Genomic DNA, 24,385 nt, shown 5'->3' with positions numbered 1-24,385 from the left:
AAAGAGGTCGAATAACTCTTATTATTTTATTTATTCTCTTGTAAATAAACCCCTTTGTCTTTCACCCATAACCCTGTGTTTCTTGCTGTATTCTTATTTAAAGTAAGGATATAACAGTTTGTCAAAACAGGGAACCTCCCCAAGATGAGATCCGTTCATTTCAATTGGTGCCAGATGGGAACAGAGCGTTGATGACTGAATCAAGATGTGATTTGAATTCTAAAAAGCAAATAGCTCAAATAGCCATCCTCTTTCTCTCTTCACTTCATTTGGTTTTACTCTCCTCTATTTTCAACCAATGAAAATCGTTTTAAACCAAAAAAGTAATAATTTTGTGTCAAATTAGCCAAGAATATAAGAACAGTGACCTTAGATTTTCTACAGAATTCTCAAGCCGGCTGCACCGAAGGACACGAAAAACATATGTTCAGCCTCTTCCCATGCACTTTAACTGGGGAAGGTGAACAGGAACACTTCGATGACTTACGTGCAAGCCTTTTCATCTCACATACACATTCTAACACATTAGCAAAAATCAGACAAATAGAAATGAATTGCTACTCAGTTACACACACACACACACACACACACACACACACACACACAAGAACAAGGTAAACCAACACACATACACAGTACCACACTGCCTATTACTTATGTTCGCACATTATTCACATAATAAACATATTAACATTATTCACATTATAAACATATTAACATACACATCTGTCACCACAATTTTCTTTAAATTTGCATACATGAACACTAATAGAAAATAACTTTTTAAAAAAATGTAGGTGAAATGTGAACAAATTCTGTCGTATCTTTCATGTTTTTTCTAATGTCCAGAAATACTTGATGCTTCGCCAAGGCTATCAAGGGTATTTTTTATCATGATGCCATCACTAGATGGGCTGCTTACCATGGCTTAAGAGAGTCCTATCTACCCTTGAGAAAAGAATAGACCACACCAGTTTCTCAACCTGGTATTTTTACCTCGCAGTACATACAGCACCTTGCCTTCCCAAATGGTCAACCATCTAGTACTGGCCAGGCTCAACATTGCTTAACTTTGGTGATCTGGTGAGAACCAGCGTGTCTACGTGATTGTGCCATAAATAACTTTTATATTCTTATTAAAATAAAAAATGTTCTGTTATAAATTTTTGTTTTTCTCTATTTTTAATTTACAAAACTCTGTTTATGTTTTAGTTAGCACTTACTAACTGGTGACCATTGTAGTTTTTTTAATGTTTTATCTATTTCTATTGTTATATGCATGCATGCCCATATGTATCTTCCATTGTCTTCCTTTGGGAAGCAGTCTCATCAGTTCAATGATTCAGTTCAGTGAATCTGATTAGTTAAAAAGATTTGTGGCTTGGTCCATATGAACGACGGCAATAGTGTGTCACTGCTTCTCTCTGTTTGATTGTCTTTGTTTTGACTTTGTTTTTACATTTACATCGTCCCACATTCCTTGATTGGAATTTAATTGTTCTCTTATTTTGATCTTCAATTTGAAAATACTTTGTTAAAAATTTTAAGTGCATTGAGAATGATGGTGACTATGTAGAATAATAAATTCTGGGGCACAAAAAGGTCATTCGTTTTAAGGGTACCACTCCAGTCTTCGTAGTACTTAAACTTTTCAAGTTAAAAAAATAGGAGGCTTTTACTTTTTGAACACCTATTGTATTTCCTTGTCTTTTAACAAACACAAAACTAATCCTCACTGTTGAAAGAGATATTTTATTTAAATACTGAAAGAGGCTGAAAGTTTCTGAATTTTAGAGATGAGGATAATTTAGACTACTGCTCTTATTTTATCACAATGTTTCAGCTGATGTAATCGACCTTCTTTAATCTCCCACGATTTATACTATTAGATTGACAAGAAAATTCTTGTGGAATTTTTAATTTTTATTTCAAATGATGTATTTTCAAATAAATTTTCGTTATAATAGCTTTACTTTACAGATAATTTTAAAGAGCGTTTTTGCTCTATGTAATCATTTAAATTACAATCGTTTTAAAACAATTATGTCATCTTTTCAGAACGTTGAATACAAGATGAAAAAAAGCTAATTCACACAATTTTCAAGCTAGGCCGAAAAGCTGCTGAAACAGCTCATAATATCAACAAAGCGTTTTACCCAGGAACTACTACTGAACGCACAGCACACAATGATGGTTTAAGAAATTTTGTGGCCGCAACAAGTCTTGAAGATGATGAGCATAGTGGTTAGCTATCGGATATTGATAAAAATTAATTAAGAAACTTAATCAAAGCCAATTCATACACAACTGTTTGAGAACTTGCTTCTGAATTAGACGTAACATATACAATGATTTCCAACCACTTGAGAGAAATTGGGAAGACAACAAACGTGATAAATAGATTCCTCACGAATTGAACAACAACCAAAAGGAATAGCATTATGAAGTATCGTCTTCCCTTTTTTATGCAATAAGAATGACCGTTTCTCAACCAGATTGTGACTTGCAATGAAAAGTGGGTTATTTATGACAACTAGTGATGTCAGCTCAGTGGTAAGACGCCAACGAAGTTCCACGACACTTCCCGAAGCTAGAGTTGCACCAAAACAAAGTCATACTGACTGTTTAGTGGTCTGCTTCATTACAGTTTTTTGAATGCAGGCGAAACCATTATGGCGGTGAAATATTGCCAACAAATAGCATTAGAAACTCCAACAGAAGAACATGCTACTACCATGGATTAAACAAAAGTTCCTGTTCGAAATTCCATGCAGATTCAACAGAAAGATTATCGAGTTTGACAAAATATACCTGAAGAGGTTGTATCGGCTGAAAGATTTGAAAATAATACTCAAGATGAAAACAGTAGTCTGAAGAATCCAAATTATATTGAAAGAGACGTTCAACCAGACACTGTATAAAAGTTTGCATGGTGGACAGTAATAAATCTATTTTGAAACTGCCATCAGTTTTCATGTCATACAGCCTGACGACAATCTTATAAAAATTAAGATCTCTTTGTACCTGATTTACGTGCTTATGTTTCGTAAAGAATGTGTAGAATAAAATTGTATGAACTAATTTTTTGTTGTCTTAATATAAAACTGGAGTATTACCATATTTTAATAAAAATTTCAAATAGAATTTGATGTGAAATATTAGGTTGGTGCAAAAATAATGCTTTCTACATTCGTTTAAATGTCAAAAATGCCATTATTTTTGCACCAACCTAATAGAAAAACAAATTAAAAAAGATAAAATAAATATATTTAGATTCACTGCAGATACTAGAAATATAATAATATATATTTTAAACAAGTCTTTTTCGTTTTTCTTTTCGAAATAATTAAGCCTAAATCGTAATGTTTTCAAATTAAATAATAAACAAACGTTAATTTTCAATATCAATAACGAGCGTGTTTTGTGATGGTGAAATCTAAAATGTTTCTACTCAAAAAAAGTTTCTGAAATGAAAAAGTGAAATTTGGTCGTTATTATTTAAAAAACATAATTTTGCCTTTACACTTAATATTTATTTTATTAATTCATTATCCTCACTCATTTTATTTAAAAATGTAGTTTAAAATATATTCTAAATGATGATTCCATTTTCTTAACATTACGGATTGTTTTGATGACGGGACATTCTTAAAAATTCACCGAAAAACTTTTAATCGCTTCAATTTTTCAACTTTTAAAGTCATTTCCTCAAGCAAAGATAACGATTTGGAGAAAAATATTTTGTGTAGGTCTTTTCTATGCCAAACCTCAACTATCATCACCATTGCCTCACCGCGGTTTCAAAATCGACCTGCCCTAGTGAGACAATAGAATAAGCAAAACTGAATTATCACGAAAAATGTGAATTTTACCTTTCAATGGCTTGACCTTTCAACTAGATGTCCAAAAATGAAATCAGTTTTATTGAAACTGATATTTTGACGAAGTTTAGTGACAATTGGTCAAGTGCTATGTATACTTAGCTGGACACAAACAAATCTAGTAAAAAACTTGACCAAAAACATAACCTCTTTGGTGATGGTAAGCATTTTCCAAACAAAACCCCTGACCCATTGCCACAATGTTGCATCTCTCTGCCTGTTTTACAATTATTTTAATGGAATATACTCTGATGAACTCGTTGCACTTGTGTCGTCTTGACATACACATTCCCAACAAACCTGCTTAGCAACAAAATCACACCCCTTCACTGTTGAAGTTCCTAAATGCTAGAAAACTTTCTACTCTAGTAGCTTCTTACCTCAAACAACTGGACTTTGTAATTCCCTTCCAGCTACCTGCTTCCCTGATTCTACTGATATGCAGAAGTGTAAATGTAATGTAAATCAACATCTTGTTTATTTTTCCTAGGCATCGTCCCAAATAGTAGCCACTTATGTCCAAATGGCGATATGCTTTGTTAGGGAACAATGTGAGTAAAAACAAACCAAAAAAAAAAATCACCATTTGATTTAATTTTTAAATAAGATTTATAAATTATTGAATATTTCATCTAATCTAATTTAACAAATAAAGAAAGATTTACAAAGTCTAAATTTCTTTCTTTCTCTTATTCATTCAAGGTAAAGCATATTATTATTTGAGACTATATCTACAGCGACACTATGTAGGGAGTTGAGCAGCAAGATGTCTGTTCACATTACATTTAAATTTCTGCATGTCAATACAGTCAGAGAAGCAGGAAACTGGGAACGAATTCCAAAGTCTAACAGTTTAAGGAAAGAAACTATTCGAGTAGAAGGCTTTCCATCATCTACGAACTTCAAAAATGAAGGGGTGGGATTTTGTTTGTTGTGCGAGTTGGAGGTATTTACGTCAAGGGGCACAACTGCTTCAAGTTCATCAGAGCACATTCACAGACAACTTTGCAGTGATGGGACCAGGACTGGAACTTGGTTGATAATGTGGAAGATATTAGGTGGGAGACTACTTTTTAGACCCTGTTTAAGAGACTAGTAGTAAATGCACTAGCCCAGACGTGGCAACGATACTCCATGCTTGGATGAATGGTAGCTTTGTAGAAATCATCATCATCATCATCATATGAATCCGAAGATTCTGTTGTTGGCATTGGTTTCCCCAATATTTTTCTAGTCAGAATTCTTTCTAGAAAGGCACCAAGAGTTACAGGAGGAGCAACGTGAAGGTTGCCAACATCCTAAATGAAAGTGATTTTTGTGGTACAAACTGGATTCGAACTTGGGACACCCAGATCGTCAGTCCATGTCATTAGCCACTAGACCACTGTCACCTTCCTTTGTAGAGATAAAGGATACTCTCGGGCATAAATTTCTAGCACAGTAACGGGAGCCCATTTTCTTTGTGGCAGCTTTTCCAATTCATGTTGCCTCAAATTGTATTTAAACTGACAAATCAAACTTTGCAATTTCATTTGTTTTTGTTGTACAGTGTTATTGGCTGTACAATAATGTACTCAGCTTTTTGTTTACTTGGTAGTTACCACTTATCAAGGCCTGAAAGCCACTTGAGGATAAGCGTTAACGAGTACACAGTAGTCACTAAGACAACAGCATATTAATAGTTAATGGTGGAAATAGGAAGAAATAGATTATTTAGGGGGGGGTTAGCTTAACAAGAACTTGTTTACATTGGACTTGAAGATGATCATATTGTAGTCAGCTGGAAAGCAGGTCAGTGGAACAGAATTCAACAAGCGGACAGCTCTAGGAAAGAAACTCTGTTCATGGAATTTGCATTTAAATTTAGGCACAGATAGAGAATGGGGGAAAAACTGTTGATAGTTGTTGTAGCTAGATGAGTGCTTTTGTGAAAGTTTGACAAGGGAAAACCATAGATTGAAGCTCAGACGAACACTTGGCATGAAAATAACAATAGAGCAGAGACTGGATCACAATGCAAAGGAAAGAGGTTAGCAGGATGAAAAGATGGCATTACCTACTAAGTTTCGAAACAGGTTTTGGCAAGTTTTTGGTCAAGGCAGGATAGGGTGCAGCTCCTGCCCAAATATAGCAACAGTATTTCATTTCAAGATGTAGGTGGTTCTCATACAGGTAGAGGATTGCGTTGGGAGTTAGATACCTTCTGGAGCAGTAAAATGATGCAACCATTTTTCTAGCAACCTTGCTAACAGATTTAATGTAAGTCTTCCATTCTGCAATATATTAATCAAGCCAAAATGACCAAAAATATGAAACATTCACAACACTCATTTTCTACAACCACTGTCAAAAATTTTCCTACTCTCTATCTGTGCCTAGTCCAACGTTAACAAATTCCTAATGAACCGCCCCCTTAAGTAAACACTTCATCAAATCTCCACACTAACATACTGTACTTGCAATAACCCTTATCCCTGAGTGGCTTCCGGTCCTTGATAAGTGGTGACCACCGTGTTAAAAAAAAAAAAAAAAAAGAACAAAGCACAAATTCCATGAACAAAGTTTAATTCCTAGAACTGCCTATCTGTGGAACTCTATACCATGGGGCTGCTTTCCCACTGACTACAACATGGGCGTTTTCCTGTCTAATGTAAACAATTTCTTATTGAGTCATCCTCTAAAATAATCAAATTCAACCCAATTTCTACCATTACCAATCATCACGGTGCTGTCTCATCAACAATCTTGTAATTATATATGAACACTCAGGATCCACAAATTGTATAAAGATAGTTGCAATGAAACAAAGACAAGCAAAGAATTCGACTCACTATTTTTTCCATTGAAACAGCAGACATTTATTTACGGGTACTTGTCTCTTGTTCTAAAGTCTTCTCGTACTCTAACGTGCGTAACAAAACTCTTCCATGTTCAACACATGGTACTCTTTTTCCAGCCACGTTTAAGATATGTCTTTCCCTGTTGCTCTGCATGTCTATTTCTGTCTTTCTCGAGCCACGTTTTTCTTTTTTTTATAATCATTTTCTTTCCTTCTTCCTTGTTATGACGTCACCTTGCACACAGCTCGGTCATTTGCATATATTAGCTGCTGCTGTCATACATGCGTTCACATTCTGTTACACTGGCACTCATTCATCCTTATCCTCGAGTTGCCTTTGGTCCTTGATAAGTATTGACTCCCATGTAAAAAAAAAATTATATTAAAAAGATTAAATTAAAATAATAGGGAATTCTGTTAAAAATTTGCATCCTTGAATCCTACTCAAAGAAAGTATGAGTCTCTTGAAAAGGATTAAGGGAACATCTTTACCCCTTGTTCTCAAAACAGAAAATAAAATATTACCTGCGTTTTTCCTACGGCACTGTGTCCAACAAGTTCAGTCATTTCACCAGTATAAAGTCCACCATCAAGCCATTGGTCAAGTCTGCAATTTAAAAACAAAATAAGAAGAATCAAAGCATTTCTATTCCTGAATTCTTTACATGGAGATCACCTATTTGTATTATTTGGATTTTTTTTACTACTTTTTTCATCTGGAGTGTCATTTTCACATTTCAGTCTCTGACTTTGAACTCTGGAATCTGAACAGAATTTCAAATGGAAAGCTTTATTTATGACTAGGTGCCCGGACTTGCTCAGATGTTTGGAGGTGTGTGTTGAGCAAAAAAAAAAAAGTGGTAGTAGGCAGGCAGGCTCGAACCCGTGATGCGAAGGCAGAAAAGAAAGTGGAGGTGTGTATAAGGGTGTTGGTTGCGCAAAAAAAAAGTGCAAAAATAAAATAAAAGTGTTAGTAGGCAAGTAGGCTCAAACCCGTACCGTGAAAGAGGAAAAGAAAGTAAAAAAGAAATATGTGATGTGTTAGTTGTTGCGCCCATCGCCAAACCAGAAGTGATGTAGGTTTAAATTAAGGCTAGACAATCGAAAAGAGGCAATGATTTTCAAAAATATCGGCAAAAAAACAGCCCTTTCTCTGTAAAAATGTGCCCAGTTGAGGGTGAAGGAATTAATGTTTTTGGCCAATTTTTTTATATTTGTTATCTAAAGGGTTGAGCTTCAAAATTATATTGATCTCGTGAAAATCCATCGCATCTGTCAAAAGTTTTTGCGAGACATACAAACATACATACATACATACATTTAAACAAACACGTGAGATTTATATTATAGACTAGCGGGGATACCCGGCGTTGCCCGGGTGTTTGTAGATGTGTGTGGTGCTAAATAAAAAAGAAACCGGGGAGGGGGAGGGTAAGATCGAACCTGAAGCCCTGAGGCGAAGTTTGAAAATAAAATCGGCCAGCCAGAATAAGTTACTGAGCCAAATTGACAGGTGTGCGCCCGGAAGTCGTCAAGCGTTATGACGACGACATCAATGACCAGGTTTGTTTGTTATAAGCGAAGTAAAAAAAGAAAACAACGTCTTAATTAAGCGAGGGGGTGGGGGGTAACAAAAAATCGAAAAAAAACCACAAAAACTAACGTAAGGCAAACGAACGATGAAAACAGAAAAACAAACACGTGCAAAATGGCTTATATAAGCCTGTTTCGATATTAAAATTTAAAAAATCGGTGGGTACCCAGGTGTTTTGGGGTGTGTGCTCAGGGGTTGATAAGCGAAGTTAAAAAAAAAAACAGAAAAACGAACGTTACGTGAAAAATGCCTTAAATAACATTGGTTCAATATTTAAATTTAAAAAATCGAAAAAAAAAAAAAAAAAATACATTTCACACCACGATTCGAACCCAAAATGTTTAGATAATGAACCAACACACTAATCAACTGACCTAACGCGACGTACATGAAATTTGCTCAGTTTTTCAACTATTTAAAGTAAGTCAGGTCATGACGTCATCTGACGCATGCGTAGAACCGGTCGAGAGGGCCGTTTTTATTGACCCCCCCCTGTCGAAATTGTCGATTTCGGGGTGAAAAAATGAACGTTTTTGGCCAATTTTTCTGTATTTTTGGAGCGAAGGATGGAGCTTCAATATGATATCGAGTTTGTGAATTTTTGTTGTGTCTGTCGAAAGTTTTTAGCAGACACACAAACATACACACATACATACATGTATACATACATTTTCGCTTTTATATATATAGACTATCGTGGGGTAGCCGGCGTTGCCCAGGTGTTTGGAGGTGTGTGTGTTAAAAAAAAAACGTTAAAAGAAAAAAAAAGTTTTAGTAGGAAGGCAGGATTGAACCCCAAACCCTTGACACGAAGGTGAAAACGGGAAGGAAAACAAATCCAACCACTTAATCCTCTAGGCCACGAAGGCAGATGAATTGAGAAGAATGTTAAATTAAGTTTTGCAACTATGGCAGTCGATTAACACACACGTCGAACTTCTAAAGCTTGAATTCGTTTCACAACTACAGCAGTTGATTAACACACATGTCGAACTTCTAATCATACTGATGCAGTTGATACACACTGTCGTCGATCTTCTGAACATACTCCTTTTATTGTCCAAGCGTTCATCATCAGCCAATCGGCGGCCAGAAAAACAGTTACGTGAGGGGTGACGTCATCGCTCAATAATCTTACAAAAACCACAGCCGCCATTTTTAATTTCTGCCCTCCCTGTGATCCTCCCAGCAGGTAAGACGACATGTGCAGACACGTGGTCGCTTTCTTCCTTCATTCTGTTCGACTTTACAAGTTATAAAGTCAAAGAAGTTTGATTGACATGTGTTCGTTTAATGAGGTCATTGCGAGACGTTGCATCACTGGAACCGGCACATCAGGAAGAGAGAGTGAGGCTGATCCTGTGCAAGTCTCCCTCACTTTAATCCAAGTCAAGCGCAAGTCATGACATCAACTTTTTGTTAACCTCAAGTCCTGCGGCGACAGGGAAATGGCGAAGCAGTAGGTGTGGATACACTGGAAGCTGTAGCTGTGAACCTACACATAGGCGACTCAGGACATGTGGTCATTCCTCACTGGACTGAGGCAATAGTGGGTCCGGCAGCCTCCTGAGTGACTTCTTTAGGATCACTCTGCTCGCCTCCATAGAATGAGAACAGGGCTAGAAAAGGTGCCCTAAAAATAGCCTGCTTCACCAAACCCTGGCCAGCATACTGCGGCTGGCGGGGATCCCTCTTAAACGGTCGAAACAAAAGAAAAAAGAAAACAAAGGTTCTTACTCTAGCATCATGGAATGTCCGAACCCTGCTCGACAATGCAAAAGCAAATCGACCTGAAAGACGAACAGCTCGTGAGTTTGCTTGCTACAATATTGACATTGCAGCCCTAAGTGAGACTCGTTTTGCAAATAAAGGCCAACTGACCGAAACTGGTGGAGGCTACACTTTCTGGTGTGGGCACAGTGCTGACGAGCGGCGTGAAGCTGGTGTGGGTTTTGCTATCGAACAACTCACATACCAAAACTAGCAAGCATTCCTGAAGGTATTAATGACAGACTAATGAAAATGCAGTTACCTCTTGGACGCAACACCAGCATTACGCTGGTCAGCGCCTATGCCCCAACGATGACTAACCCTGATGAGGTCAAAGACAAGTTTTATGAAGAGCTGGACTCTCTCATTTCCTCAGTCCCTCAGTCGGAGAAGCTTGTAATTCTTGGCGACTTCAATGCACGTGTCGGTACAGATCATCAAGCCTGGCACAACATCATTGGAAAGCATGGAGTAGGCAAATGCAATAGCAACGGACTCCTCCTCCTTAGAACCTGTGCATCACATGATCTCAACATCAAAAACACTATGTTCCACCTCCCAAATCGCAATAAAACCACATGGATGCATCCACACTCTCGGCACTGGCATTAAATTGACTATGTCATTACCAGAGTCAAGGACAGGCAGAACGTGAGACTGATTGTTGGACCAACCACCGCCTTATCATCTCCAAATTCAACTTCTTAATCCAACCAAAGAGAAGGCCTCATGGTAAAAAAACAGCCAAGAGGCTCAATACAGCCAAATTGCAATGTCCTAAAACAGCTGAGGAATTCCAGAGCAGCATACATAGTAAACTTGCTAACTTCAATCTCAATCACAACAGCATTGAAGAGAGCTGGACATCCTTCAGAGATGTTGTTCACTCTGCTGCTCTTGACGTTCTAGATCCTGCCACCAAATACCACCAGGACTTGTTTGATGAGAATGATCCTGAGATCCACATCTTGTTGCAGGAAAAACACTGCCTGGTAAAAGCACATCAAAATAACCCAGCTTGGGTGACGAAGAAAACTGCCTTCTCTAACATGCGCAACAAAGTCCAATTCAAGCTGCGTTCAATGCAGGATTCCTGGCTCAGTGCCAAGGCAGATGAAATCCAAGGCTACGCAGACAAACACGATATAAAGAAATTTTATGATGTACTAAAGGCAGTTTACGGACCACAGTCTTCCTGATCCTCTCCTCTGCTCAGTGCCGATGGATCAACTCTACTCACGGAAAAGGAGATCCTCAACAGATGGGCTGACCATTTCAACAAAGTACTCAATCGCCCTGGACCCATCAATGATAAAGCAATTGAACGTCTCCCCCAAGTCCCCATCAATCAACAGCTCGACCCCCCCCCATTAATCGAAGAGATCAGCAAAGCCATTCAGCAGTCAACCAGTGGAAAAGCTTCAGGTCAAGATGCCATCCCAGCTGAGGTTTACAAGTCCGTTGGTGCAGCCTTGCGGGAGCAGCTGACCTGCTTGTATCAGATCATGTGGAGGAACGGACAACTACCACAAGAGTTTAAAGATGCCACAATCGTTCACATCTATAAGCGAAAAGGAAATCGCCAATCCTGTGATAATCACCAAGGTATCTCTCTCCTGTCCATAGCAGGAAAGATCTTGGCTCACATCCTGCTCAACCACTTATTTGGTCACATGGAACAGGGACTCCTGCTGGAGAGTCGATGTGGTTTCCATGCCGGTCGGGGGACCACTGACATGATCTTTGCCGCTTGTCAGCTTCAAGCATCGAACAGCACCAAGACCTTTGCACAACCTTTATCGACTTGACCAAGACATTTGACACAGTCAGTCGGGATGGTCTGTGGAAAATAAATTTGATTGCCTAAGTATTTTCATCACAATAGTTCGTAAATTCCATGAAGGCATGATGGGGCGCGTCCTTGATGACGGTGAACCCTCGGAGGCTTTTCCAGTAACAAATGGAGTTAAACAGGGCTGTGTCCTTGCCCCTACACTGTTCAGCTTGATGTTTTCTGCAATTCTATTTGACGCTTTCAGCGACCAGTCAGCAGGCATCAACATTAAATTCAGAACAAATGGAAAGCTGTTTAACCCAAGGAGACTGCAGGCTGTGACAGTGCTGAGTGACTTTCTTTTAGCTGAATACTCAATGTCAGCTACGAGTGAGAAATGCAAGACCAGATGAACAAATTCTCCACAGCCTGTGACAACTTCGGCCACACAATTAGCACCAAGAAGATTGAATTATGTTCCAACCAGCTCCCAGAATCTGTATCATGAGCCAAGTATCTCAGTCAAGGGACAGAACTTTCAAGCGGTTGAGACCTTCACCTATCTGGACAGCACTCTATCTCAGACAGCCACAATCAATCTCGAAATCAACAACAGAATCAAGGCAAGCAGCGCATTCAGGAGACTCAGAAGCAAAGTCTGGGAAAGGAGAGGCATCAGCATTGACACCAAGCTGAAGGTTTACAGAGCAGTTGTCCTCACCACATTGCTCTATGGCTCAGAAACCTGGACTACCTACAGAAGGCACAAATAAACGTTGAACCACTTCCACATGAGATGTCTCCGAAATCTCTTCCATATCAGATGGCAAGACAAAATCCCTGATACAGAGGTCCTGAAAGATGCTAATCTTCCCAGCATAACTACTACCATTCGAAAGACCCAACTGAGATGGGCAGGTCACGTCTCCCGCATGCCAGATGAAAGAATCCCAAAACAACTCCTGTATGGCGAGCTGTGCAAAGGCAAGCATTCAGTTGGAGCACCAAGAAAACGCTTTAAGGACAACCTCAAAGTCTCCCTCAAAGACTTCAACATCAGTACCGAGTCCTGGGAATCTCTTGCATCAGACAGACCTCACTGGTGTCACCTTATCAACAAAGGAGTTGAAACAGCTGAAGAGAGAAGAACCCTCAAAGCAGAACAGAAGCGTGCAACCCGCAAAGCCAGAGTAACAAGCTCCGTCCCCACAACATCTGCTCACCACTGTCCAACTTGTGGGAGAGCCTTCCATGCCCGGATCGGCCTTACAAGTCATCTCCGGAAGCACAAAAACAATACTTCTACTCTCTGATGTCATGGTCATCTTCGAATTCAAAGGAAGAACACGAACACACACATCACATGAATGTTATACAACATTTTTATCCACTGGTCCTTATTATTTCTAGTTCGACAAGTACATCTGAGGAAGGTTGCAGGTTATATCAATTGAATTTTTAACTTTTGAGAATTAATTTAATGCTAAACAATTTTAGTGTTTTCTACAAGGATTTGTCTGAGGTTGGATGTGGTCACAGTTATGCTATTTTTGTAAATGTTGATATATGGTATTGGTGACATACGGCAGGACAATGTTGTTGTTGTGTATCTAATGTATGTTTTAGTCTTTCTATTATGGGAGTTACATGAAAAATTGAAAAATAATAATAAAAAACAAATAATAAAGCAAAGTACCTCAGTTGTATTTAATAATGTTTGCTTAGTCATCAACATAAAGTCCTGTTTCGTTGTATCACAACTCATCAGTGCCACTAGACTAGCATCTTTCCCAAGCCAAGGATTGAACCTAGAACCGTCGTGTTGACAGTCGGCAGTTCTCCCACTCGACCATGGAATCGATGCCCGTAAATAACTCGTCGGAATAACTATTTAAATAGACACCCGCCACCACCTTTATAGTGCTCAAATTGCCTGTCCATATATATATATATATATATGTATGTATGTATATGTCAGTATATATATATATATATATATATATATATATATATAAATATATATATATATATATATATATATATATATATATATATTTCCCTCAAATCCCTAGTCTTGATGGAGGGGAGACAAAAACTTGCTGCTATGGTCTCAAATGATCTGAAATAACAGCAAGGGGAGACTTGATTCCAAATATTTCTCATATGTTATATCTCCCCTCTTTTGGAAATAGGATACGATTATGAATATCTCCAATATCAAATAATCCTTATACACTATGAATTTTACTTGATGTATGAAAACCAAAGAGGGAGGATATAACATATGAGAAATATTTAGAATCAAGTCTCCCCTTGCTGTAATTTCAGATCATTTGAAACCATAGCAAAAGTTTTAGTCTCCCCTCCATCAAGGCCAGAGGTTTTGGGGAAATATCAGATATTTGATACTGGTAGCCAAATTGAATATTGAAATGCTCACATCTTTGGTTCTATGGACGGAACTACATGAAGATTTGCAGGCTTTTTGAAGATTATAATGCTATTCTATGGTGAAAATTTTATGACAATTGGTAAAAAAGAACTTATATTTTCAAACCAATAAAATACGCCCAAATTTGCCTACATTTGTATATATATATATATATATAGTGTCCTGGCAGGCAGCTTTAGTTTTGCTGCTTTGGTTGTCTTCTATGACCTTGCCAAGCCAATAATCAACATACACTAGAAAAATACCTGTCTCAGGAGAGGTAAAATTTTATCAAGACCCAGAGGCCACTCGAAGATAAGGGTTAAAGAGTGTAAGGTAGTCAAAAGGACAATACCATAGTAATGGCTAGAAGTGTAAATTTGGTAAATTGGATTACTTAAGGGAAACGGCTCATCAAGAACTTGTTTACATTAGACTTGAAGACGGCCATATTGTAGTCGGAAATGGAAAAGAGTTCCACAGGCATGCAGTTCTATGAAAGAAGCTTTGTTCATGGAATCTACGTTTAGGTTTAGGCACAGATAAAAAGATTGGGGAACTAGAAGCACTATTCTAATTTCGATAAAAATCCATTACACAATTTTGATTCTAGAAAAAGTGTCAAATTTAAGATTTAAGCTTTTTTTTTTTTTTTTTTTTTTTTTTTACACAGTGATCACCACTTATCAAGGCCCGGAAGCCACTCAGGGATAAGGGTTATTGCAAGTACATTACGTTAGTGAGGAGATTTTTTTTTTTTTTTTACATAGGCATCACCACATTATCAAGGCCCAGAGGCCACTCAAGGATAAGGGTTAAAGAGTGTACAGTAGAAATTGGACAATATAGTAATCATTAGTAATGAAAATTTGGTAAATTTGATAACTTATATGGAACGGCTCATCAAGAACTTATTTACTTTAGACTTGAACACAACCATATTGTAGTCAGCCGGAAAGCAGGAAAACGGAAGACAATTCCACAGGCGTGCAGTTCTAAGAAAGAAGCTTTGTTCATGGAATCTACGTTTAGGTTTAGGCACCGATAAAGAGTGGGGGGAATTATTGATAGTGTTTATAGCTAGACGAGTGTTTCTTGTGAAAGTTTGGCGAGGGGGGACCATAGATTGAAGCTCAGTCGAACACTTTCCATGAAAATAACGATACATCAGAGACAAACTCGCAACATCTCTTCTGCGAGATAGAGATTGCAGCGAAGAGAAAAGGACATCTCCTACGAGGCTACGAAGTCTATTTTGAACTCTATCAAGGCAGGACAAGTCCTTTCTAGCAGCTCCTGCCCAGATGTGGCAACAGTATTCCATCTTTGGACGTACATGGCTCTGCTTAAGAGGTCTTAAGAAATTGAAGATCAGGGAATCTTGATTAATTGATGTCTGATGACTGTGAAAAAAATTCAATGCAAATGTGAAATATTTCAAGTTCCAAATAAGGGATGGAGCCTATATTATGCCCCTAAAATCCTCTAAAATACTCCTAAAGGACTGAAATTTGGGAAATATTTATTAATTGATGTCCAATACATATTGTCCGATATTTCACAGATATCAAAGGGATCTGAATTTTCACTACGAGCTTCCACCCCCTTTTTTAGCCCCTTTTCATTGAATTAAAGTAAATATAGATCACATTTGGATCATTTACACCTAGAAACTGTGTTCCAAAATTTATAATGATCAGTTGACTAGTTTAGGAGTGAATTCTGTACATAGAAATATGTAAACATACCTAACATACACATATATATAGTTATATATATTATTACAAAAATAAAGACAAATATCATATTATAATTAGAACCTATCAAGATAATAAAAAGTTCAATATACTAGAGAGAGCAATTAAAGAAATAAGAAAACTTGATCATAAAAATAAAAATTAAACAACAATATTTATTAATCAATAAAAATTTAAACAAGGAATTATAATAAAGAAAAATACTGAACTCATGGATTTTCAAAAATACTGAACCCATTTGATTAGAGGATAAACATTAATAAAAAAAATCCATCACTTGTTACAATAAATTTGAATATATATATATATATATATATATATATATATATATATATATATATATATGTAGTAGAGATTTAGAAGGCTATCACAATGCGAGGAATGAGATGGAATGAGTGTTGATGAGAGAAGACGAAAACAAGTGGCGATTTACAAATCAATAAGTACATACATATATGTCTATATACACATATATTTATTCAATTGTATTAAGTATAAATGTCTTACTTGTTATGTCTGTGACAATATCCATTATATTTTGGGAAAAAATTCCCCTTTTCAAATGGTGGATGTGACAATTTGATTCAAAGCATGCCGGATGGAACGATCATGAAAATAAAAATTCAAACAAGGAATTATAATAAAGAAAAATACTGAACTCATGGATTTTCAAAAATACTAAACCCATTTGATCAGAGGATAAACGATCGTTCCATCCGGAAAAAATAAAGATAGGAGGGTTGGATAAAGTCAAGAAATGTTATGTTTAAGTTCAAGATGAAAAGATGTTATTTACAGAATATTTCCTATTTCCCCACTCAAGTAGCATAGAAGCATAAAAACTCAACGGTTTACAAATTACAAAAGGTCATTTAAAAAAATAAAATAATAATAACAATAAAAAAAATCTAATGAAAAATTTAAAATGAGCATTTCCAAAATATTACATCCAATACTTCATTTTTTTTAATTGATAGTTTGAAGTCTTTCAAAATTATTTCATTTGCCTGTCAGTTTAAAGGCTCACAAATTATTTCAAATTTCTTTCCTTCGAAAATGCAAATACTGCTGCATATATCAAGATCTAAAGAAGTGTTCGCCGCATCACAACCAGTGTTTCTTCTTACAGGGTTATTCTTTAAGAAGGAAATGCATAGGGAATCCATTCACAGCAGGCAGTGAAGCACACATCTGCTCTTCTATATTTGAAAAAGACATATTTACAATTTGGAATCCATGACATCAGTCAAAAGGAGTTGGCATTGCTTTTTTTTTCAAAAATAATGTTAATTTCATATGGGAACTGAAGGTATGAAACGAAATACAATAACGGTATAAAATATAACAAATATGATATATGGAACAGAATACAAATATATATAGGGTTTACACAATTATTGGTAAAAATAACCCAACTATATATATATATATAGTTGCCCGGGTGTTTGGAGGTGTATATTGAGCAAAAAAAAAAAAAAAAAAAAAAAAAAAAAACGATCAATTTTTTTAACTTTGACCCCTATTATGACCCCTTAACATTTATTGTTTTGGGCTCAAATCAAGTTATTATGTTAGATCCATGTTCAAGGAACCTATATCTAAAATTTCAAGTGTTTAGACCCAGAATTGGTGGAGGAGTTTGGAAAAGTTCTCAAAGGTCAAATCGTTGAATTTTGACCCCTTAACAGCCAAATTTCTGGCTAAAAAGATTTTTCCAAATCTCAGTACCCTGTATATCAAATTTCGAGCCTGTAGACTGAAAATTGACAGAGTTATTACATAGGGAAATGTACACAGACACACAGAGACAGACAGACACTTTCACACACACATATATATATATATATGTATATACACACACACACACACTTTCACACACACATATATATTATACACACACACACACACACACACACACAAGAAGCATAAATGAAAACAGTAAACTAAAATTCACATGTAAAGTTTATTTTTCAACAAAATAACTCCAATAAATAAAGACGGTTAATATCTCCTTATTCCGCGGAGTTTCAAAGAATGCAAAATTCTTCTCTTCAGAAGAAAGATAGGAGTTAGCAAATTATATAAATAGCAGTGCTAAAAATTTGCTGGTTTTAGGATTTTATGTTATAGTCAGAGAATGCAAAATAATGTGTGTAGAATGTTTGTAAAGGTGAATAAAGAAAGAGGAGAAAAGAAGGAGCAAAAAAGACAAACCGGAATGGATGGTTTCAAAGTGTAATACATTCTTTTGTAGATATCCAGAAGCGATGGAAGTATTTGTTTTCAGATTTTCAAACAAAATTGGTGATAGTTCAATCCTATGTGGTCGAGATAAATAATCCAAAAGCTGTTAAAGAATGAGATTAAATCCATTGTCGAGGAATTGTGAATAAACACAGTTTATCAAGTCAAAGTCAAAGGCAAGGATGTCAGCCTTTACTGTGTCCATTAGGTTGCTTTGAGTGAAATGAGGCTTGTAATCCTATTATAAATTTCTGTATTGTCTGTCTGTGGGTGTGTTTGTGTGTGATGTGGTTTAAGTCAGCCTACAGGCAACCCACCCAGGCAATTTAGGTACCAAAATGAAGCTTATCACTCAGCGGATGTTTTAGTGGTATTTATATCCATGTTTGGTGTATGGAAATGTAAAATAAATGTAAAGAACTGCAAAGTAGTAGTGGTGATAGGAGTTAAATTGGTGGGAGTAGCATCAGAATCCATTAGGCAATGTGGTGGTGAGAGGCATTAAATCGGTGGGAGTAGCAGCAGCAGTCAACGATTAATATTGGCTGAAAAATATCAGATTTTTTTTTATTTAAAAAAAAAATTACTTCCATTTTCTCCGTCAGATTAACAAAACAAAAAAAAAGGACTTTCTCTGATTTGTAACCAAAAAAAAAAGAAAGTTAAGTAAAAAGGTTTTGATTAATATTGGTTGAAAAATACACAATATTTTTGTTTACTTTAAAAAAAAATTACTTCCATTTTCTCCGTCTGATTAAAAAAAACAACAAAAAAAATGGGACTTTCTCTGATTTCACCAGGGTGGTCAGTTTAGACCACCGGTCATTAAATAAAATAATACTTTTACCCATGTATCTCATACTTTGTTTTTTGTTAATATTGGTTGAAAATACAATATTTTTTGTAAAAGTAGTTCAAGGAGACATCTCCTACAGGAGAACCGACGGAAAAAATAAGTAATTGCTAACTTTAGTTTCGTAAATATTGGTTGTGTAAATATGCTGTACTTAATCGCTTTTCTTTCACAATATGCAGCCATCTGGCTGCAATGGGGCTACTTGTCTTAAGAAATTAGGTTAAGAACAGTGGTCAAGAAGTGTAGGGGAAGGGTGTAGCCACTGAAGATGGGTCAATCTTGTTATTGAAAATACATTCAAATTTAAAAAAAAATAACTTATAAACCTGTAAGGAAGGTATACAAAATTTTAATTATTCGACAAGGACTACAAATAAAACAAGAAAAACCTTATTCCATGGAGTTATAGTATTCCATCATTTTATCCTTATTCTCATCATTTATATATATTAGGTTAGTGCAAAAATAATGTCGCTTTTTGCCATTCAACTTATATATAAAAAACTACATTATTTTTGCACCAACCTAATGACCTTATAAATGATGAGAATAAAGGAAACGAGATGAAAACGAAACAAACCAAGTTATATGTTCATTAACGTTTCATCATTATTTCAAGACTTCCACAGGATGATAAATTTCAATAAAATACCAGTACAATATTTGAAAGTATACTTGCTTTGTAAAGGATGTCTTTGTTCTTGTTATATCCTGTTCAACAGTATATAATAATATAACAAAATACGCTGAGTGGAATGCGTAGCAGAAAGGTTTATTGGTACTTCGCAATAATACAAATACAAAATGGCTACTTGCTTTTGAAGTTAGATAAATGTAAATGAAGATAAAGAAAAAGGAACTTAGCGTGTGAGCGCTAAGCGCTCGTCCATGGGAAGCTTGGTTAACCGGAGTACATTTGTAGAATGTAAGACGCGAGACTGGTAGGACGCAAGGCTGCAAACAAGACAAGACGCCCTACCTTAAAATGGTAGCTCTTTTATATCCTGTTTCGTATCCGGTTTGATACGTAGTTATGTCCCTTATAACAGTTCTACTTTAACGCCAACGACTTTTTTGTTCTGAAATAGAACAAAAACATCCATTTCACAAATATATTTTCAAATATTGTACCGGTATTTTATTTTCTTCAATTTAATCAACCCGTAGAAGTCTTGAAATAAAGACGAAATGTTGATGAACATGTGACTTGGTTTGTTCCTTTTTCATCTCTACACACACACACACACACACATATATATATATATATATATATATATATATATATATATATATACACACTAAGGGGATGGAGGGAAATGATAGATTACCTTGAACTTCCTGTAGACAAAATGGCAGCTGATTTCACGACTCTTGCATACAAATCAGCAGCACTGCAAGGAAATGCGGAATACTCGGCAAGAACCACTTGTTGCAAGGCCAACAATTCCTGGAAATTAAACATTTTTTTTTAATTTAATTTTTATTGCAGCATCTTAATGTCGTTTGTGCTTTGTCCTTTTATGGAAGCATTTTAAAATTGAAGATAATTTAAACGGAAAATAAACAGAAACAGAGAATTATGAAGATTGGAGAGTTCAAACAATTTTTTTTTTATTTGAATTCCTACAAGTTTTATATCGAGTTCTGCAATGATTATTTTTGTTTGCTTTGGTTGCTTTATGGCATATCAACCCTTTTTGAATTATTTAATGCTGAATTCAGTAATTTGGGAAAAGGTTTTTATGCTTCAAATTTTTTATATCGTCAAATATTTATTTATGTTGTTTAGTTTAGTTGATTTGTAGAGGAAAATTGTTGTATTCGTTTTTGACTTTACAGAACTTGATTGAGTTTTGCAAAGGGAAAGGAAAAAATAATAACATCAATGTTTAATGCATTATAGGTCAAGATCTTCAGACAGCCTGATCTGGTAGCACCATATCATTTAGATATCCAAGAATTTAATGGAGATTTACAAGTTTTGATGGCAAATTCTTACTTAGCTGAAAACGAAGACGATAAATTGGCTGATACGAATGAAAAAGATTTATTCTTACCGATTTTTTATTTGAACCCATTTTTTAGATAAAGAACTTCACTCACATTCTTTTCTTTTCAACAAAATCGCTTTCTACTATTTTTTTTGCTTTCTTCATCGTCTTATATTTTAGAAATAGGTTTAATTATAATTCATTATTGTCCACTCTCGGTTTGCAGTCTTCATTCCTTCACACAAAAAAATGCACTGTGACTCTACCATTAACCCTAAGCTAATGGTAAGTCAAGGTGGCAACAGAATCCCGCCCCCCCCCCCAATAAAAATCAAAAGAATAATATAAAAATAAAAACAATATATCTTCAGTCACAAAAAAGCTAAAGAAAAAATCTTTTAAGCAATCAAGAAAAAACATGCAATACTTTGCAAAAAAGAAACAAAAAAAGAAGCTTATTCTGTTATGTCTGGTTGTTTGGGTAGTATGTACGTTAAGACTATAAGTACTGAAACTCTTTATGTTTGATATTGTGACTCCTGGGCAGCGCCGGGTTACCAAGATGGAGCAAGGAAACAAAAGATGGCACTGCAGTACGTTTCAATGTTAATAAATATTTTTGATACCAGAAAAATGTTATTAGAAGATAAATAATTTAAACAATAACATATTTACAGGATATTTACATAATAAAAGATTTGGAATTTTAGTTAAAAAAACAATAATTCACCAAACCAATAAGATTGACATGGTTGTGTGAGATAAGATAGCAAACAAAAAAACGAGATTACCATATATTCATGAAACACAGACCGTTTGGTTAGTTTTTCAGTCAGTCAGCTAGCAGACAGGGATTGAGCTCAGACTGGAGTTGTCGGCTTAGAAGAGATTTGATCTCTTGTAGTCCATGGAAACAGCCAATGGACTTAACTAGAGAAAATGTAGAAATTAAAGTAAGTGTCAGCCAACTATGAATGGTGAATGAATAAAATTATCTGTGAATTTTTTCTTTTCTTTACTTTCATGATTCCGGTCTTTCTTTGCATTGTTTTTGGCTTTTAAAACTTCTATATATAACTTGGTGTTAATTTCATTTTTGCCAGCATTTTTATACTCGTACCATTTCTGTTTATATGTCTTGTCATGATACAGCAGATTAAGATGGCTTCCTTCTTCATTCACATAGCATCTTTGATTATAGCAGTTCACATACATTAACACTCTGCAACTCTACTGAGATGGCAAAATGGATCCCTTCTTTATAATAGTTACCCAAGCTTTTATCATTTTTGTGCTGGTGAATCTCAGTCCCATTTGAGGGTGCAGAAGTGTATCTATAATTCAATACGATTCACCCTTCTTCTCTGCAACCTATCACAGACGTTATGTTGTTAGTCTCAGTCTTTTTTATAAATACTATTATGCCATGTGTTCTTCAAAATTGCCTGATTTATTCCTGCTTCCTTAGTTGAACTCATTAGTCTACTGTTCTCCATCAATTTGCTGTTTTGATATCTTATTGTAATACAGCTTCCTATGTCAGTAGCTTCTTTCCAAGAACTCTAGATTGTGGAACTCTCTTCCTGCTGACTGTTTTCCTTCTACCTATAACCTTGGTATATTCAAGACTAAGGTTAATAATCATCTTTTATTCTTGTTGGCTCTTTACATCAAGAACCTAAAGACAGTGAGTCAAGTACGATAACCATTAGGCCAGATTGACATGTTCTTTAAAAGGTGTTTTCAAACCTACTTATTTTTAACATAAGGAATCTGTCATGTGAAGGATTCGCGCATGTGCATTCGTGAATCAGTTAGCAAACACATAAAAATCTGACGACACCTAAATATTAATTTTTTTAATTTTGACTCTTTAACAGCTCTTTTTTCCGGATAAAAATCGATTAAAAAGTTTTCCACGTGTTTGGATATCCTATATATTAAATTTCAAGTCTGTAGATCAAAATTCTGTTGGGTATATAGGTTGAGAAGTGTCCTCACACACACATACACATTCTCATATATATATATATATATATATATATATATATATATATATATATATATATATATATATGGTGATTGTCACTTCTTGACAGAAGAAGACCATCTTTCCTTTGCTTTATTGTTGATTACTCAATTATTTTCATGTATTTTTGAAAATATATATATATATATATATTTTTATTATAATTATGTACACATATATACACTTATACACACACACATATATACATGTGGAGATGTGATCAAGAATGCATCAATTCCTATTTTCTGTGCGAACGAAGGTGGCTCTTCAGACCAGCCCTGCTTTTACACAGTCTGTTGCAAAGGTCACACTTAAACTGAGATTGAGGGATGCCAACCGGTGCTGCTCTACTGTGGACGCTCATATGACGCTTCAGGCCTCCACTCGATTTACAGACCACAGAGCAAACAGAACATCTGTGCCCTGCAAAGTTTACCCCATCAAAGAAAGATTGATCTCCATGTGAACGCTTGTGGCTAGCCAGGCCAGCTCCGGATAAAGTCATTTTACCGCATAAATCACAGGTGTGGTCTGCATGAAATCCTCCGACAGATCTGATATATCTGACAGATTTTTCTTCCGGATATTACGCTTCATTTTTGCATGCTCATATTTTTTTCTTCTTAAAACTATCACAGCCATGATAGACTAAGGAGCGCCACTTTTTATGATCATTGGAAGCACTTTCCCAACTGACCACGTCAATACCAAGAGCTTTAAGATTATCTTTGATGTTATTCTTAAAGCGTTTCCTCGGTTTATGTTGTGGACGCTTTCCTTGTGTAATTTCACCATAGAACAGGCGCTTTGGCAATCTATCGTCGTCCATCCTTGTCAGATGTCCAGCCCACCTCATCTGGTTGCGTATAATCAACTTCTCGATACAAGGTACATCAGCCCGCATGAGAACATCCACATCAGATATAAAAGTGCTCCACCTGATGCCCAAAATGTGTCTCAGGAATTTCTGGTGCACTCTCTCCATGACTTTTATGTGTCTACCATAAGTTGTCCAGGCCTCAGAAGTGTAAAGCAGGGATGGTAAAATACAAGATTTATAGACACTGATCTTTGTATGAATAGTTATACCCCTGTCAGACCATACTCGCTTCTCTAAGCCACCAAAAGCCTTAGTGGCACGCTGTATCCTATAGTTGACCTCAGCATCCAGGGTTCCATCTCTGGCAAGAGTACTACCCAAATACACAAATGTGTCAAC

General features: G+C 36.0%; 1 protein-coding gene across 2 annotated transcripts in view; it reads right to left on the bottom strand.

Annotated features, from left to right (window-relative positions):
- Positions 1-24,385, bottom strand: part of LOC145256372 (DNA repair protein RAD51 homolog 4-like) — an 84,990-nt gene that overhangs the window by 49,177 nt on the left and 11,428 nt on the right. For both annotated transcript variants that reach the window (XR_013863983.1, XM_080115198.1), the window contains exons 2-3: positions 20,475-20,593; positions 7,246-7,327 (exon numbers count right to left, since the gene is read on the bottom strand). Coding sequence is in view for 1 of the 2 variants with exons in the window: in XM_080115198.1 (XP_079971324.1) it covers positions 7,246-7,327; positions 20,475-20,593 (201 nt within the window). In the remaining variant the exon portion in view is untranslated. The remainder of the gene's footprint in view (positions 1-7,245; positions 7,328-20,474; positions 20,594-24,385) is intronic.

Source organism: Euprymna scolopes, chromosome 32 (genome assembly GCF_053919585.1).
Source record: "Euprymna scolopes isolate OS-2025 chromosome 32, ASM5391958v1, whole genome shotgun sequence".
Taxonomy (NCBI): domain Eukaryota; kingdom Metazoa; phylum Mollusca; class Cephalopoda; order Sepiida; family Sepiolidae; genus Euprymna; species Euprymna scolopes.
Note: the sequence above shows the minus strand (reverse complement) of the source record. Positions and strands in the feature narration are given on the sequence as shown.